The sequence below is a fragment of the Phyllostomus hastatus genome, unplaced genomic scaffold, assembly GCF_019186645.2.
Source record: "Phyllostomus hastatus isolate PE091 unplaced genomic scaffold, TTU_PhHast_1.1 phas_scaffold_129, whole genome shotgun sequence".
Lineage (NCBI taxonomy): Eukaryota > Metazoa > Chordata > Mammalia > Chiroptera > Phyllostomidae > Phyllostomus > Phyllostomus hastatus.
This window is the reverse complement of record NW_025334009.1, coordinates 21068657-21085541: the sequence shown is the minus strand read 5'-3', so window position 1 is coordinate 21085541 and position 16885 is coordinate 21068657. Positions and strand designations below refer to the sequence as shown.

Genomic DNA, 16885 nt, shown 5'->3' with positions numbered 1-16885 from the left:
TAAGGACCTACTGTTGTGACCATTAAAGAGGTTAATGCGCACAAAGGTCTTGGGAGGGCGCCTGCCTCAAGAAGCGTGAACTCGTTATCTACGCTTCCAATGCCTCTATCCTTTGCAGAGTTCTCCAAACTCAGGTCTCCTTTCAACCTGATTGTCAAAGAACATCTGCAAAAGAAAGGAGTTTGGTCAATGGCTTCACATCACTACGTGAAGGCTGAGAGCCTGGGAGGGCCCATCCCTCCCAGCAGAAGCTGTGTTTTAGAAAGGACACCTGGAAAGCATAGGGCCAGGCCCGAGGAACGAATGTCTGGGATTGGGTTCCCGCCTGGCCTGCCGTGCAAGGCACGGGGAGAGGTGTTTGGATGAGGTGGGCGTTTCCTTTCCCCGCTGGCCTACCGTCACACCCAGCTTGCTTAGCGTGCTGGGTCGGATGACACAAGGATGAGGACAGAGGTTTGATCCCTATTCAGCCTTCAAGGCCCAGCTCACTGTGTGAGCCTCCTTGAAAGCATCCATCCGCCCTCCAAACTCCTTAACCCTTTCCACGTATCTGCCTTCCTCAATGCGCCACTTTTAACCTCATGATATAATCATTTGCGTACATGAATAATTTTCTTATTCTGGGGGGGTGACATCAGGCAATTGGGGTGAGGGGGCAGTTAGGCTGGCCCTGTCCCAGCAGCAATGGTGGGGGGAGTTGAATGGAGACAGTGGGGTTTAGAGTGAGGATCAGAGTGGTCAGGTGAGGCAAACACATTGTTCCCCTGCCCAAGGGCTGGCCACTGCCACCACCACTGCCACCTCACAGTGCCTAGCACAACGTCCTAATTAATATTGATTGTCCCCTAATAATCCAGTAACTTTGGAAAGAGTAAAAAACATCTTTGGCACGGGCTCTATGCCTCTTTTCTTACCCAAAAGCCACTGGTAACTAACGAGAAGGACTGGTTACTACTAAAATTAATTCAATGCAGATTTTCTGCTATGAATAGTATGACCTTCCCAAAACTGCTAGAGCACATGGAAACTGCCTTGCTTTCTAGCAGCAGGACAGCATGCCGGCGGACAAGAACGTGGGCTCTGCTGGTCAAGGCTCCAATCCTGGCTTTGCCATTTACTAGTTGTGGGACTTGGGGCAAATGGTTCTCCCTGTTTGGATTTCTCTCCTAAATATCTATGCTTCTAGATCATAAGTTTCTATCCCTTCTGTAAGGCAAGAACGTGCCAGGTTCTGCCTCTATTATGTCAATGGTGTCCACACCCTCTTTCCCCAACTCTCAGTTCCTACAGTTACGAGCGCTTACATAACAATGCCAAGAACCAATGAGAAAACAAGGGTGGAGGGATGTTAACTGATTCTTGTGTTTCTATTTAGAATGTGTTACAATGTACTGTAATTACTAATTTGCCTATTTAGGTCTGTGGGCTCCTTAATAGCTGAGACCACGGTTTGTTGAGCTACGAACCCAGCTTGTAGCATGGGGCCTGGTCCATTCAGGAATGCTCACTGCCTGGAGTGCACTGCACTTAAACTCGGCAGTTCCCTTCCTCTCCTGTCAGCCCAGTGGGAAACGGAAATCGCAGAGAGAATCTTTCCCCTTTTTGTCCTTGTTCTATCCTCCCGCCGCTCAGCTCAGTGCCCTTGCTCACTGTCCTCTCTAGGTTCCCATATGGTTTCCCCCAAAATTCTCTTCCTTTGCCTCCTCCTCTTTCCAAGTGCTACATGTCTGTGGCTACCTCAAGATCCGCAGCACAGGTCTCTAAAGAAACTGGATGCTGGGGTTTGAGAAGGTGACTCTAACCTTTTATTTTTATTTTACTTGGAAATTTATAAATTAATGGATGAATGGACAGATGGATGGATGGATGATGGATGAACAAATGGATGGAGGGATGGGCAGATGGATGGGTGGAATACTGAGGGGCATGCAATGTGCTCAAACATTCCGACAGGGATGCATACTTCTGGAGAACGACTCCACTGCTTTACTCCCAAGACTTTATAAACCAGGATCTGCTGAGGCCCTTGCTCAGCTGTCATCTGGTTACATGAAATGCGTCCTCAGACATATTTGCTTGTAGTCCTAGCCTTGCAAAATCAGCCTCTTTGTTCAGGTAGGCCGCCTTCCGTCACTATATGGTTTTGTCTTTCTTTCACTGGGCACCTGCCTATTTTCCCTCTTGCTGAGACTGGCCTTCTCTGTCCCTGTGTGCAGATGAATTTAAGTTTGCTATCACAGAGGGTTTCTCTTGTTTCATTGGCAGGGTTTCTCAGTCCATTAAGTGAGTGAGATCTGGGAGCTGCTAAGAGAGAAACAAATCTTTTCCTTATCTGGCTGCTCCCACTTCTCCAGTGATAAGTTTTCCTGTCTATTCCATTAGGCAACCACCATCCAAGTGAAAAACAATCATCATAGCTATAGAAACCTCAAATAATTATTCTGAAACTAGACACTACAATGATAATCTCTTGATAATAAGTTAAAACCATTAAATTTTTTTACAAGTATGTGTGTAGAACCTTGAAATGCATATTAATCTATTTTAAAGTTTAGCATAAAACAAAGTTAAAAGATCATGGTGGAAACTCCACTTGGAATTTCAATGCACGGCAGTGACCAAGTTCACGAGCAAGACCTTATAATTATTTAACCACACACGAAGTTGACTGCTGGAACACTGACCAGGGCCCCAAAGACTGGGAAAGTACTTTCCAGAGGACACAATGGAATCCTCCCCTAGGAACGGCCACTTGGTTTTCCATAATTCATACCGATTTAATCAGAGAAGCCTCAGGTCGGATGACTCAACCTTTGAGGTAATTACTCTAAAGGCCACTGAGATTCCATTTAGGATATTAGAAAAGCTACGGCGGTCACAGAAATGTCCATATTGAAGAGCCACAAATGCGCATAAAAGGGAACAGATGTTGACTGCCAGGATTAGATTTCTCCTGCATGAAAGTTCGGATCATAGTGTTTATTCTTGTTGCCAGCCTGAACCCACATTTTTTTTTAAAAAAAACATAAGGTAGCTTAGAAGAGTGGCCCCATTTTACGTTTCCAAAAGTGAGATTCCCCTTCTCAAAATAGGACATGCATGTGAATCTTTTCTCACTTTGGAAACCAGAACTGGGGCATAATTGGTGGATAAAGAATAAACTTTGAGATTTACATTTTCTCAGAGAGAAAGACACAGTGTGGCTTTTAGGCGATCGGATCCACTTTATACATCACACCATAAAGGGAGTCTCATTGCTTGGCCGCAACGCCCACATCCTCTTTCCATAAAGTACACTCGGGGATTAACAAACTACACAAAAATATACGCCGGTGTCTGTAAAGTAGAGCAACATGTAGGCCTACAGATTCCCCTCCTCTGGGTTTTCCTAGAATTTTGCTGCTATCTTCCATATATATTGTTGTGTAAATAGGTAACTAGGATTGAGATGAATGCAGAATTCACCTGGGGAGCAAACACTCCAACCTGGAGAAGTCCGGCTTTCCCTTTTGCTCAGGAGTGGAAACGCTGCCACGTATGTGCTTCTTCCTCACTCTTGATCGTGTGGCAGGCAAGCTTTTAGGCAGGCGAGCAGTGTCTGAGAGAAGGAGCTCTGGGGATTGATTCCGGGCCCTCAGAACACTGCTAAATACACCCAAAACACATTTCGCCACGGGGCCCTCGTGGTGTGACACGGCCCCCGTAGGGTGTGTGATGCTCCCCGGGAGGGTCTGGTTTAGCCTCGGCCCCTCAGAGGTCCGGGCCCGGCAGCAGAAATGGTGGGGAGAATCCAAGTGTTTCCCACCTGCAGAGCCGTGAGAGACAACTCAGCCTTGCAGAAGGGTCAACTCTTTGGTGCAGTCTGTTCTATGATGTTTTCACCGTTTGGGAGAATGGAGAGAAGTAGGTGGGGTTTCTGCTGTCTTTTTCATACCTTTTTGTTTTTTTTCTTAAACTTTTTAATTAAGCTAGAGCTGGGGAGGCTGGGGTTGGGGAGGCAACTGGCAATGATCCCCCACAGGCCTGCTCCTCTCTAACCTGCTCGCCCGGACGAGGGTCAGGTGTGCTCCCAGGCGCCCTCCATCCCCAAATGACCTGTGACTTTCTAAGTGCAGTCGAGGACCCGCAGCATCTGTGTCACCTGGGAGCTTGTTTGAAATGTGGGATTCTGGCCCTGGAATCGGTGACTCAGAATCTGCATTTTAATAAGGTCCTGTGTGATTCACGGGCACTCTGATGTTTCAGACGCTGTCCTGGGGACACGGTCTCCACATAAAGTAGATAGAATTTGTTAAATGTGTGGTTGCCCCATTTAAAATATTTACTACACGGAGGAGACTTTTCCTATTCGGGAATCAGAGGCAAAGGAGGGTTTGTTGGATTGCAGATTAGGGAAGGGAAAAGGATGGGCATTTGATGTCTTTATTTCCTGAATGGTTAGTTGGTAAATTTGGTTCATGAAACAGAAAAACTCCAAACACCAAGAATTCTGATCATAACATCATCTGTTTAAGGTTTCCCCCTCTAGAGATAGCTGACAAAATAATAAAAGAAATAGCTAACATTTAACGTATGCTTCCTATATGACAGGTATCCATTCTGAACACTTCAAATATAATCTTCACAATAACTCTATGAGGTAGAAAGAGTATCCTCATTTTTTTTTAGATGAGGAAACTGGGGCACAGAGAGGTTGAACAATGTGCCCAAGGTCACACAGGGACTAAATGCTCAAGTCAGGATCTGAACTCAAGGAGGTCTAGCCAACCAAGTCACCCTTCCCGGTCTATGGGAAGGCAGCGCAAATGACTCAGTTGATCATTGCAGGAAAAAGAAGTAAATTCTGGGGACTAAAATACATAGTGAAAGGTTTGAAATACAGAAACTGAAGCACAGAGAGGTCACTTTCTCATTCAAAGTAACCCAGATAGAAGAAGAGCTGAGATGGGTCTTCTGGTTCTTTGACCTCTGATCTTTTAATTGAAAACACATGGTTTTTAGTACACAACAAGGATTTATTTCTCAATCTTAACACCCTTTCAAATTCTGACATCTTCACTCTATACCTCAAACACTGAGGGCTGTTTTTCTAATTAAAATGTCTTTTATTCCAGTAAATTTATCAAACGAGAGACAGCTGTGCACGGAGTGATTCTGTTTCCCACACTGGCTGCTGGTGATGATTTTTCAGAAAGTTAATGTTTATGATGGTACAGGCTCTGCCTCCAAGTGGCCGAAACACTTATAAAAAGGGCAAAAATAAGCAAAATGATTAAAACAACCAAGCTAAGAAAGAATTAATTTGTTTTCTAGCTGCCCATCTGAAAGTTTAAAAGGCCACTAAATTACTTGGCATTCACAAAAGGAAAATTTCATTTTGAGCTCATGATAGCGAGAGCTAACCTTTGTAGAAGGCCTACTGTGTGCCAGGCATGGTGCAGCTGGGTTTTATTTATGCATTATAACAGTGGCTGTGAAGGAAGGTGTTGTTACTAGTCCATTTCACAGGTAGGAAACTTTGGCTGAGAAAGCTGAAGATGTTGCCCAAAGTTATAGAGAGTGAATGGAAAGCTGCTCTCGTAACTACTATGCTACATTCTACAGACAAGACAATGGCAGCCCAGAGAAATAGACAATTTGCCCACAAGTCCCAAAGCTAGTTAAGGGGCACTGCTGTGCCTGGAGTCTTCCTCAGCATGGGCCCCGCTGTCCCGATGGCACACTGGAAGTCCTATGGAATTCTGATGGACCATCTCTTAGCACAAATACTGCTTGGAAAGAGTTCTGTATACTTCCTTTGGAAACTTGGTTTCAGGAAGCAAAATCTCTCCTCAAAAAGAATGGGGTCAAAGGGCGTCTTTATTTAGAAAAGTAAAAAGGACATTATGTCCAAATGGTTTGTCTGACTTCAACCATGAAATAACTATGTCCAAGAACACTGATGCTAGGGGACTTGAAAGGCATGATTTGTGGGGAAAAAGTTGTAGCTTAAGTCTGGCCTGAGATATTTTCTGACCAAACAGTAACCAAAAAAGAAAAACTGTTGTGCTGTTAGCAGTTAATTCTGTGTGTCTGGCATGTGTCTGCGGATGGCAACTTCTGCAGAGGGAGCTGAGCTACTGAACGGTGGTACCAAAGTGCTCTTCTGCCCAAAAGCACCATGTCTGTGTGTTCGCTTTGCTGTTTATTTAGGACAATGTGGCAAGTTAAGCGAAAGGTGTCACGAGATGATCCAAACATCTTGCTACCCCGAGCAGAACGGGCAGTGTGCTTCCTGGGACTGCCTCATTTACAACGGCCTCAATTCTAGGGTTACGTTTGCCTGGAGAGATGAGAAAAAGGGGAGGAGGGGGAAGGACACTGTCAAAGTGAGGAGGGAGCTTCTGGAAGAAAAATTCCATTCCTACACGTTACCTCTTCTGAGGGTTAGTGGGCGGATCCACATAGTGATTCTAAAGGAGATAGAGAGGCTGCAGTTATCACAGATGTCTGTGGGGCTGCCCCTAGGTTGGCAGTCCTCAGCCTGTTTTTTTGCCTTCTTGGGGCCAGTTGGCCACGTCTGGAGACATTTTTGGCAGTTATAATTTGTGTGTGTGTGTGTGTGTGTGTGTGCGCGTGTGCGCGCCCTACTGACATCTAGTGGGTGGAGGCTAGAGACGCAGCTAAACGTCTTACCGTGCACAGGACAGCCCCACCCACAACAAAGAATCGTCCACCCTCGGATGTCAATAAGGCTGAGTCGAGAAACCTTGCCTTAGGCAAAATTGTGAGGTGAGCAAGTTTTTCAGGGCCTCTGACTCAAAATACTCTTACTCTGACCTCCAGGCACTGGAGTTCCTCCTTTACAGCTGTCATCATTTCCTCCCCACATATCAGTGGGACTGATCCCAGGAAATAGTCTGATTGAATTAATACACCCTGAGGCAGGAGTGACTAATAGATTCAGCACCAGCAGGAACACCTGTGTTTTAAGTGACTCACTAATTTCAACTCAGCTCCAAGCTGTGAAATTTTAGCAAGGGTGCTATAATAACGTGGACACTTATTTTTTTGTAGATGGAAAGCTGGTGAAATTCACAAAGCATTGCTCACTTTTTGAAGTCATAACATGTGTAAGCAAATCTGTGATGTGGTTTCACTGCAATATAATCATTACTACTTTATTACAATCAATCATTTGTAATTGGCATTGATCACAATAGCTTTCCAGCAAGGAAAGAAACTTCCTGTGCCACAAATGAACCTTCTTTACTTTCTCTTTATTACCAATATTGACTTGTAGGTTTTGTTACTATAGGACTCATTTGTTAGGTGTTTGAAATGTCCCTGCTACCCTCAGTCCCAGGCTGTCTTCTCTCTGTGAGCTGTCGTGGACCTGTATTAGGATGGCATACTGAGTAGGCTTTTATTTAAAGCAAGTGATCCAGAGACAGCATGAACAAAATACTTAGCAGTGGGGATGAGCTTTAGAGCCATTTCTTCCCATTTTAAGACATGGAAACGTAAGGTTTTGATCTTTATGCCAGTGTACGGAACCAAACCAAAGGGACCCTAACTTGGCAAACCCACACTGGGCTGACTTCATGAATCATTTTACCTTGTTCCCACTTGACCTTTGCTCTTCTGGCCATCAGCGAGGGGCATGTATGGTGGCTTGAGGTGCAGCCATGGTCCATGCTGAGTTTTCAGAGGCAAACTAAGTAGCTCAACTGGTCCCCGTGCAATGGGCTCTGGGTAGTGAAATTCAGAGAATAGTTGGGGCTACAGAAACCTTGGGGCTCACACAAGTTCAAACACCTAATTCATAAAAAAGGAAATTGAGGTCCAAGAAGGTGGCCTCATTCGATCAAGGCCATATGGACAGTTATGAGCAAAGCCAAGCCTTGAACCTCGCAGATGTGTTGACATCTAATATGAAGTTCCATTGGCAGCCTCTCCCCCCACACAGGGAGGGCTGAGACAGTTCTGCGTGAAGCAGTGAGGTCAGGTAGCCCTCATCTAGCAAGCTCCTTGTTTCTAGAACTAGCAGCCCCTGCCTTTTGTACCTGTAATATGTCATCAAGATTAAGACAGTGTTGATTACTTAGGATAAAATAGTAGTGGGTTGAAGCATTCAGATCATTCCTTATGCCAAGATAGTTGGCAGACTTTCTAAACCAGCCCTGGGGAGTGGTGAACGATGGTATTCTATGGTTCATGGGCAATTCTGGCAATATGGTATAATGTGGACAAAAGGAGTGGAGGACAGTGGTGAAATCTATAAGGGTGCCAGGTAGACAGACCCTTAGATGGAGAGAGAGAAGGAGAGGGAAAGCGAATGGAGAAGACTATTTAGGAAGTGTGTTTGGTGAAATCATCATCAGATGGGGCCCCACTGAGCCTGGCCCAGGAGCCCCATACTCTGTCCTATTTAATTCTTGTCCTCTTGGTCAGTGTATCTGGAGGTGAAAGGCCTTTCTTCAACCAATGTGTGACACATGGAAAGTTCTTGTGATGGGTTGGGGCCTGACAGGGTCAGAAAGCACAGAATATTCTTAATTTTGGAAACTTGGAATCTTAGGCAGGTCCCAATTACACATACCCTGAACTGCATAGTTTGAAAAGAAATGTACTATGGCTACAACTGCCCCTGCCTGAAAACAGAGATGAAGCCAATCACAGGCCTGGCCAATATATACTGAATTTTCTCGTAGCAAGACTTGTCTGTAAAGGCAGGGATGATGTAGTTAGATGTATTGTGGAGGTGGGCCAGCAGCAAAAGGATTCTAGAAGCCTCAGTAATAGATTTTCACAAACATCCCAAAGGGATACTCAAAATGAATGGACAGTTTTCAAGAATTAGATCTTTAATGTGGCACCGGAGACCCATTTCTGAGTCACACTTATGACTATTTCTTCAATTATGAAATGGGTCATTCAGGAAAGCTGGATGGCATTTGGTTACAGAACGTATCCGATCCATCCTCTGTATTTGAGACAAGATAACAGGACAGCTGCTTTTGTCTCCTTAACCTTTCCTGGCAGGGGAGGTGCATTTGGCCTGGAGATACTGAGAAGATGGGGGTGGCTGATGACTGCATCTATCATTTATTGCTTGAGGCTTGTAATGTTTTGGCCATGGTGCTAAGCACATTCCACTATTTCTTTTGACCCTTACACTAATATTGAGAGAAATAAAGATCAGCTCCATTTTGCAGATGAAAAAAACCCCTGAATATTAAGAAAGGAAAAGCAACTACCCAAGGTCACACCTGAGGAGGCAGAGCCACCCTGGACCCCAAGTGGATCTAATCCCAGGCCTGTGCCCTTGGCCCTTCCGTTGCATTTTAAGGGGTCAGCAAATGTGAAGATATGGTTTGGGGGCATTAAAAATGGTTGGTGCAGAGATAACTGAAGTGAAGATGGTGTATACTTTCCTGATGTCATCCTCATCATTGTCCCCCTCCATACTATTTGGCACTTAAAAGAAAAAGATGAAAGCAAGTAAAGAGAATAAAACAGAATTTCATAGAAAAGATGAAACAAGAGTATTAAAAATATAGGCAGGCTTTTGAACTAAACAAATATAAAGCTCCTCTGTCCTATTTGGAAATCATAGGAAGCAATAAAACAAGAGTCAAGAGACAAGGAGTCAAGAAGGGCCAGGGAGAGGTGAAGATTCCCTGGGTGGGGTCTCTCAAGAAGCTAGAAGACCAAGGCCTCAGCAGTTTGGGGGGTGAGGGGGGGCATGCGGATACTGTCATCTTGTTTCTTGTCGGGGGTCTGCATGCTCTTCCTGACCTGTCAGCAAGCAGGAGAGGCCACTGCAGCCACATTGCCCTCTGGCCCTCAGGGACCCATGTTCCACTGCTGAAGACCTTCCTCTGATCCGCAATGTCAAGGCCACCAGCCTTGAAGAGGGCCCTTGGCTTTGATGTTTCTCCATTTAGTTTTGTTGGAACTGAACCAGTATTTGTTTGTAGCTCAAATCATTATGTTTTAAGCCCTTGAACATTAAACATGTTTCATAGAATTCTCACCCTGTCAATTTGATCCAAAGCAACAGGAACATTCGAGACATTTTCCACTTGACCCCTCAACCTCTCAGATGTGTCATTATTCACTAAATGATCTATTTGGAATTTCTAGGGATAATCCTATCTTCATAGCTTAGGTGTGCAGGGCGTCCCCGCTCCCAAAAGAAATCACACCAAATTTGCAGATCGTGCACTGGAAGGTGGTAAGGGGAAGGAGGCAGGAACACTCACGTTTATTGAGTGCCTGCTGCTGACAATGGCCGTGACATATTTATTCATTCGGATTTTGTACCTTTTTTTTTAATCTCCGCTGTTTTCCTAGATTGTACCCCAGGACTTGTCACATAGGAGGCTCTCAGTACATGTTTACTGACTGATTTAACTAGAGTCTCACCACAGCTCTAAGATGCTTTTCTGTCCCCATTTTACAATATGGAAATGGAGATTCTGAGAGCTTAAGCAACGTGCTCAAATTCACAGGATTAATATGTAGGGATTTGAATCCAAGGACACATGACTCCAAAGTCTGTTTGTTTAACTATACCACATCAACTTTAGAAGCAACTTGGAAACTAGGCAAAATTGGTAATCCTAGCTGTGTCTAGAGACGCTGATGCTACCCAAAGAAGGTTTGGAAGACTGTAACAGACATATTTTTTTAATAAAAAGATGACTCCAATATAAAGACCAAGTCCTAGCCCTGGCTGGTGTAACTCAGTGGATTGAGCGCAGGCTGCGAACCAAAGTGTCGCAGGTTCGATTCCCAGTCAGAGTACATGCCTGGGTTGCAGGCCACGGCCCCCAGCAACCGCACATTGATGTTTCTCTCTCTCTCTCTCTCTCTCTCTCTCTCTCTCTCCCCCTCCCTTCCCTCTCTAAAAATAAATAAATAAAAAATCTTTAAAAAAATAAAAAAATAAAGACCAAGTCCTTCCTGACCTCACTTACTTCCAGAATATTATCCTACATTTATAAAGCCACTTGTGACACAGATTCATCATCAATACCTGTGTGTTCCCTACTTCCTGGGCACACAGCTAGACTGCATTTCCCAGCCTCCCTTGCAGTGAGACATGGCCATGTGACTGAGTTCTAGCCAATAGTATGAATAAAAGCATTTGGCACCACTTCTAGGCTTGACCCATAAAACAACTTCATATAGACTTTTATTTGCTTTCCTCCCTTCTCCTGTTGAATAGACAAAATTCTTAAGTCCTAGAGGTGAATGAGGATGTAAGAAGGAAGGGGCGTGGGCCACCAGATGATCACACGGAACATCACCCTCCAACTATGAACACGTGACACCAGACTCAACAAGAGTCAGACATAAAATTCTTTTGTATAAAGTCACTGATGTTTTGGGGTTCACTTTGTTGCAGAAAGGAGCATTATTTTACTAATAGGCCCTTCCTGATGCCCAATAGCATTCTTATCTTTTATATCATTAAATCCTTTGCAAATACAATCAAAGTCAGTGGAAGCCTAAAAACTGAGGGGGGTGAAGAATCACCAAGAACAACCAAAATATCTGTGTGTACAGATGGTGTATTATAGAATTGTACACCTGAAACCTATATAATCTTATTAACCAAAGTCACCCTGCTAAATTCAATCAAAAGAAAAAATACCTATGTGGTGCATTGCTGCTTGCCCATAAGCATGTTGATTAGTCTAAGTTTATGGGCTTAGTTTTTCTACATGCAGTTTCAGGGTGTTGGATCAAATGGTCTCTCAGTTTCTTGTAATTCCAAACCTCTGCGAGTCTTCTTAGATGTTAACAAAATATGTGTTGATGTGTTCAGAAACTGATATCTCTTGACTGTGAGCTCCTCAAAGGTTAAGACTGTTTCTTAGTTGTGTGTCTATGCCTAGAATCCATTATCTTAGATTCTCTCATGTTAAATTTAATTATGATTTTCTGTTGAAAAAACCCAAAGAATTTACTAATGTTCTGATTTATGCCAATGATTTCTTGATCTAATTTGGTGTGCAGGATCAAATGATTGAAATTCTCATGAATATTTTCATTATGCATTACTATGATAGGCTCTTTTATATTCATTTACATAGATATAATCTTTGAAGAACGATTTTATAATAATACTGAAAGACTTTTTGATTAAAGGTAGTGCGAGCAGTAATTGGAATTTTGATGGCTTCATTTACAGTTCTAGTTAGCTAAATATTGTAGAAGTATAACTCCTACTTAGAGCTGTGAAAATTAGAGCACAGAATATTCAGAATTTTCTCATGCAAATAGCCCTTAAGTGGGGGTCCATAAAAATAGTACTGAGAAAAACTATGAGCAATTTATAAAGTTTGAAAAGGCCCAAGGGAAATTATACAATGATATGAAGCAGCCTATGCCACTTTCATGAAAAATTGTATGCCTTCTGATTTTTAAAACTACATAGCAATTTTTCTATATGTCTGTGTAGTGTGGGAACATTGGTCATTTCATCCTGCTCATCAGAAATATTAGATTATATATGCTTTTGATTACTAAACATAGGCAATGAATTTTATTACTTAGTAAATGCAGTTTGGCAAGTAAAATGTTTGAAACCAAAGGATTCAAGCGAGGTGGTGGTGGTGAGAATACCAAGCGGGTCTTGGCAGAAAATGGGGAACCACAGTTTGAGCAGAATGAAATCGAATGGTGGGAAACCAGTGGTTTTTAAAAACTTCTTTTTAGTGGCAGCTGCAGGGGGAGCTGATGGTCCAAACACTCAACCGTTCACTGTGGTGACCTTGGGCAACTGACTTCAGCACACTGGCCTTTGGCTACTGATGTGCAAAATGTGAGGGCTGGAGAAAGGGGCTCGTAGCTCAGCATCAGCATCGGGGCGGGAATGCATCTGCACTCTACCATGTTGGGAGCTGGACTTCCAACTCGTATCCCTTCTGCAGCACAGCCAGATTTCCCAGCAAGAATATGTCCTCGTGGCCAAGACTGGGACCAAAGGCCAAGATGGATAAAACATGAGCCTGGGACTTTCCAGCTGGGGGTGTGGCAGGTGGTGGTGGCATAGGAAAACAACTCTCAGCTCACTGCAAGCAAAACAGCATCACGTATTCATTAGAGATGATGTTTCTTTCTCTCCCTTCCTCTCTCTCTAAAAAGTCATGAACAAAATGTCCTTGGTCAAGGATTGAAAAAAAAAAACAAACTACCCCTCCAAAATCCAAAGTTGGAGAGTATGTGATGAAATGGATACTGCTGATGGGTGTCTCTCAAGTGGTCCCCTAATCTGGTTACAATTTTGCAACAGAAAAGGTTTTAAAGATGTTCAGTCCCTCTGCCCTAGCATTTCCTTTTACTAAGCAGGATTTGTCCTGAGGAAATGTCAGAGGAGTAACATCGTGTACAATGCAGTTCATTAGAAGATTACTTGCATGACAGAAGGGCCTAGCAATTAGGGACTGTGTTGCTGTATGATGGATGACTAAGTAGCCATGAACAAAATCCTATCTTAGTATTTACTGACAATCGGAAATATTAACAAAACGTACACTCTTGACATTAGTTATACTTGGGTGTGCTGTTATTTTGCTGTCAGCCACTTTCTGATCCCATGAAAAGACATTCCACTTAGGTTGTAGTATATAAGTACAACAGTGATTCCCTCCCTCCCTCCCTCTCTCCCTCCCTCCCTTCCTTCCTTCCTCCCTTATTGATATTAGAGAGAGAAAGGAATTGGCGGGGGGGGGAGAGAGAGAGAGAGAGAGAGAGAGAGAGAGAGAGAGAGAGAGAGAGAGAGAGAAAGGGAAAGACAGATAGAGAGAAAGAGAAACATCAATTTGTTGTTCCGCTTACTGATGCATTCCCTGGTTGATTCCTGTATGTGCCCTGATCAGGGATCGGACCAAGAACCTTGTTGCATTGTGATGACAAACTAACCAACTGAGCTACCTGGACGGGGCTTGTGATTCTCTTTCTGAAGGAATGACATGGTCATTAAGGAGCAGTTGAAATGCCCAAGGAACACCTGTAGAGCCACCTTTGAAAAATGACATGGGCTTTATAATAAAGTACTGAGTTTTCCCAAATTAACTGTTTTGTTTGACTGAAAAATTTGCTCAGTAGGATAGTCTCAAAACAACACCGCATGCCCCAGGGCCCCTTTCCTGTGCACCCAGCATGGGTGTGCTCGTGTCTTACTTCACGAAAGTGTGATTTATACATCATCAAATGCAAAGCATAGGTAATCTAGTCTTAAAAGTGAAAGAGAAAGTAGAGATTAATTATTCTCATTTTTCTCACTTAATTGGCACAAATTCAAGATCGAGATAGATTAGGTAACTTGCTCAGTTACATGAAAAGTATTTATCCTCAAGAATAATGGGAAATAGTAAGTTTAAAAAAGCCTATGTCATCTTCATGTTGCTTAACAAAAGCCCCACCCGAGCAAGCACACCAGCAAGCAGAGCTGCGAGCATGGCCGTGAGCGCGCTCGGGCAGCAACCGAGAAAGCTCCAGTCGCATTCTGGCAGATAGCCCTCCCTTGCTACCTGGGGTGCACTCCACAGTGACGCCTTGAGAAAAAGAAAACAACAAAAGATAACTTCGCAACAGGACTCACTTTATATCATAAGATAATTTCACGATGCCCGGCTCTGTGCCAGTATAGCAGACCCTCCTTGTGCGTGGCCTTTCGGGCACGTTTGGAGGGTCTGAGTTCTCGGCTTCCTTGTTAACTGAGGCCACAAAGGCCTCTCACTTCACCATTTAACAATTTAGGCATTCATAGCTTAGAGCAAACTCCTTTATGCTGTGAATCATGGTTTTATGCAAAGTAGAGCTCATCATAATGCCATAAATGTTAGTAGAATTCCCCTCATCATCTAGGAAGCAGCATTTAATTCTGGATGGATAAAATATATTAAGGTGCTTTCTTACATTCTTCTTTATAAATCAGTATTTTTCAGTGAGTTATTTCATACAGTCCTAATTTCAAATTAGGTGAAATAAATCAATGAGAACATTTTGACACGATCCAACTCCATCATAGATGAAATTAAATAGCCCCAGAAAGTAAACAATTTTCCACTTGAGTTAATATAAAACATATAACTTCAATAAGCATTGTGTCTGAGGTGGCTCTTTCTGTGAAAATGCTGCTTTGCTTGGTCTCAGGAAAGTAGATTGTGTTCCTTTTCCCTGTTCATTTAAAACAATAGTTTTCTTTTCATAAAGGTTAACTGATTTTCTACATTGCATAACAATAATATTACCTAGTATGTGTTTCAAAGGAGAAAATGTGCATATTTATCCTTTAAATTATGCTCCTAAAGCAAGCACTTAGTTCTGATGTCTTACAACTTTATTATGGTCTCCCTTTAGGTTTCTTAAAATAAACATGTAGTCCAGGACCACAGCAAAAGAGAGAGGGGAAAAGGGCACGTTTACTTCATCCACAAAGAATCTAAAGTGACGATTTTCTCAGCTGAGTCTGTTAACATACACTGAGCACATATGTGTACAGTGTAGATTCCTTTTGAAAATAGAACTACTGTGAGTTTCATGAAGCAAATGCTGGGAAGCAAAAGCTCCCTGCTCCCCTGAGAGGCAGCTGAGGTTCCAGCCCAGTCTGCAAGGAAAGCAGCCAGCTTTTACTCAATTGGCTGAAAGCTGGCCTGGTCCAGGATTGTTCAGGAGTGGGCCCAGAGTCTAGCCCAGTCCTGGACTTCAGCTGACTTGGTCTGGGGGGTTCTGCTCAATAGCAAGATGGTCTGGACTATCTCAGACTCTAGAACAGGGGTCCACAAACAATAGTTCTTGGGCCAAAGCTGGCTAGCTACCTGTATTGTAAATAAAGTTTTATTGAAACCAGCCAAGCCCATTTGCTTATTTATACACGGTCCATGGTTTGTCATGCTACAACGGCAGAATCGAGTAGCATGTGAAGCCAGAGATATTTACTACCTAGCCCCTGCTCCGTAAGAATCTGGGATGGCTGTTCAGTACTATATCTAGAACCGACCTCAGAGCAAGAAATATCCATTGGATCACCCACTTTTATGCCAAGTATTACCACGTTCGCATGTCTCAGGAGGGTACTTTTTTTGAGGCTGTAACTTTGGAGGCTTAGTCAGGGAGGCAATTTATCACGAGTCACTGTTGTGTAGCACTTGACCCCACACTGTCCCTTGTCAGAGGGGCCACTTTCCCTTGGTGTTCTGCACTGCTGCCTGGCATCTGCGTGCTCACACACACCTGGGGCTGCAAAGCCTTTGCCATCAGTGCTGGCTGAGAGGCCCGTTCAGAGCAGCATTAACATGGAGGCTTGGCTAAGCTCGCTCTGTAGATATTTTCCGTCGGTTGAGCAGGTTTATGACATAGAAAAGTGTGAACTTGAAGTAGGGGAGAATATTGGCCAGGTTGGCAGTGGAATAGAAATGGGAGTGGGTACTTTTGGTGGCTGTTAATGAGAATTAAGATGAGAAGGTGATTCTGAGACCCTCACTTCCTAAGGGCGTGAATCATGAGCTGGTTCCCCCAGGCGCCAGGAACTCAAGTGTAAATGGGTAGAGAAGCCGGGCCATGGTGCTGGGAGATGTAAGGTCATGGCCATTACTGAAGGCTTGTAAACTTCAGAAGGCAGAGAGGCCACTTTCAGTTGCTCCAAGGTTTCAGTTCTACAGGGGAATGAACTCTGGGAGGAAGTGCTCTGTACATTTGTCACTCGGTAGGGAGGTGACATAAATGGATTATCAAAAGTGAGGGTGCACCGTGACATGCCAAGTCTACGGGTACCTGCCCTCCTGCCATGGTAACCCAAAGGACCGTCCATCATGGGCTTGGTGCTGGGCTGGAAGGGGGATGGCAGAGGACAGTCCACGGGTTCATTCTAGTCAGCAGACGTTTT

The 16885-nt window shown here is 43.8% G+C and overlaps 1 protein-coding gene across 3 annotated transcripts in view; it reads right to left on the bottom strand.

The window, feature by feature from the left end:
• The window catches only part of THRB (thyroid hormone receptor beta), a 340841-nt gene that overhangs the window by 74676 nt on the left and 249280 nt on the right, over positions 1–16885 (bottom strand). The window contains exon 1 of one of the 3 annotated variants that reach the window (XM_045856656.1): positions 7598–7701. The exons of the other annotated variants lie outside the window; for them this stretch is intronic. Coding sequence (XP_045712612.1) covers positions 7598–7676 — 79 coding nt within the window. The 5' untranslated portion in view covers positions 7677–7701. Of the gene's footprint in view, positions 1–7597; positions 7702–16885 lie in introns of those variants that run through there. 3 annotated transcript variants of the gene reach the window in all.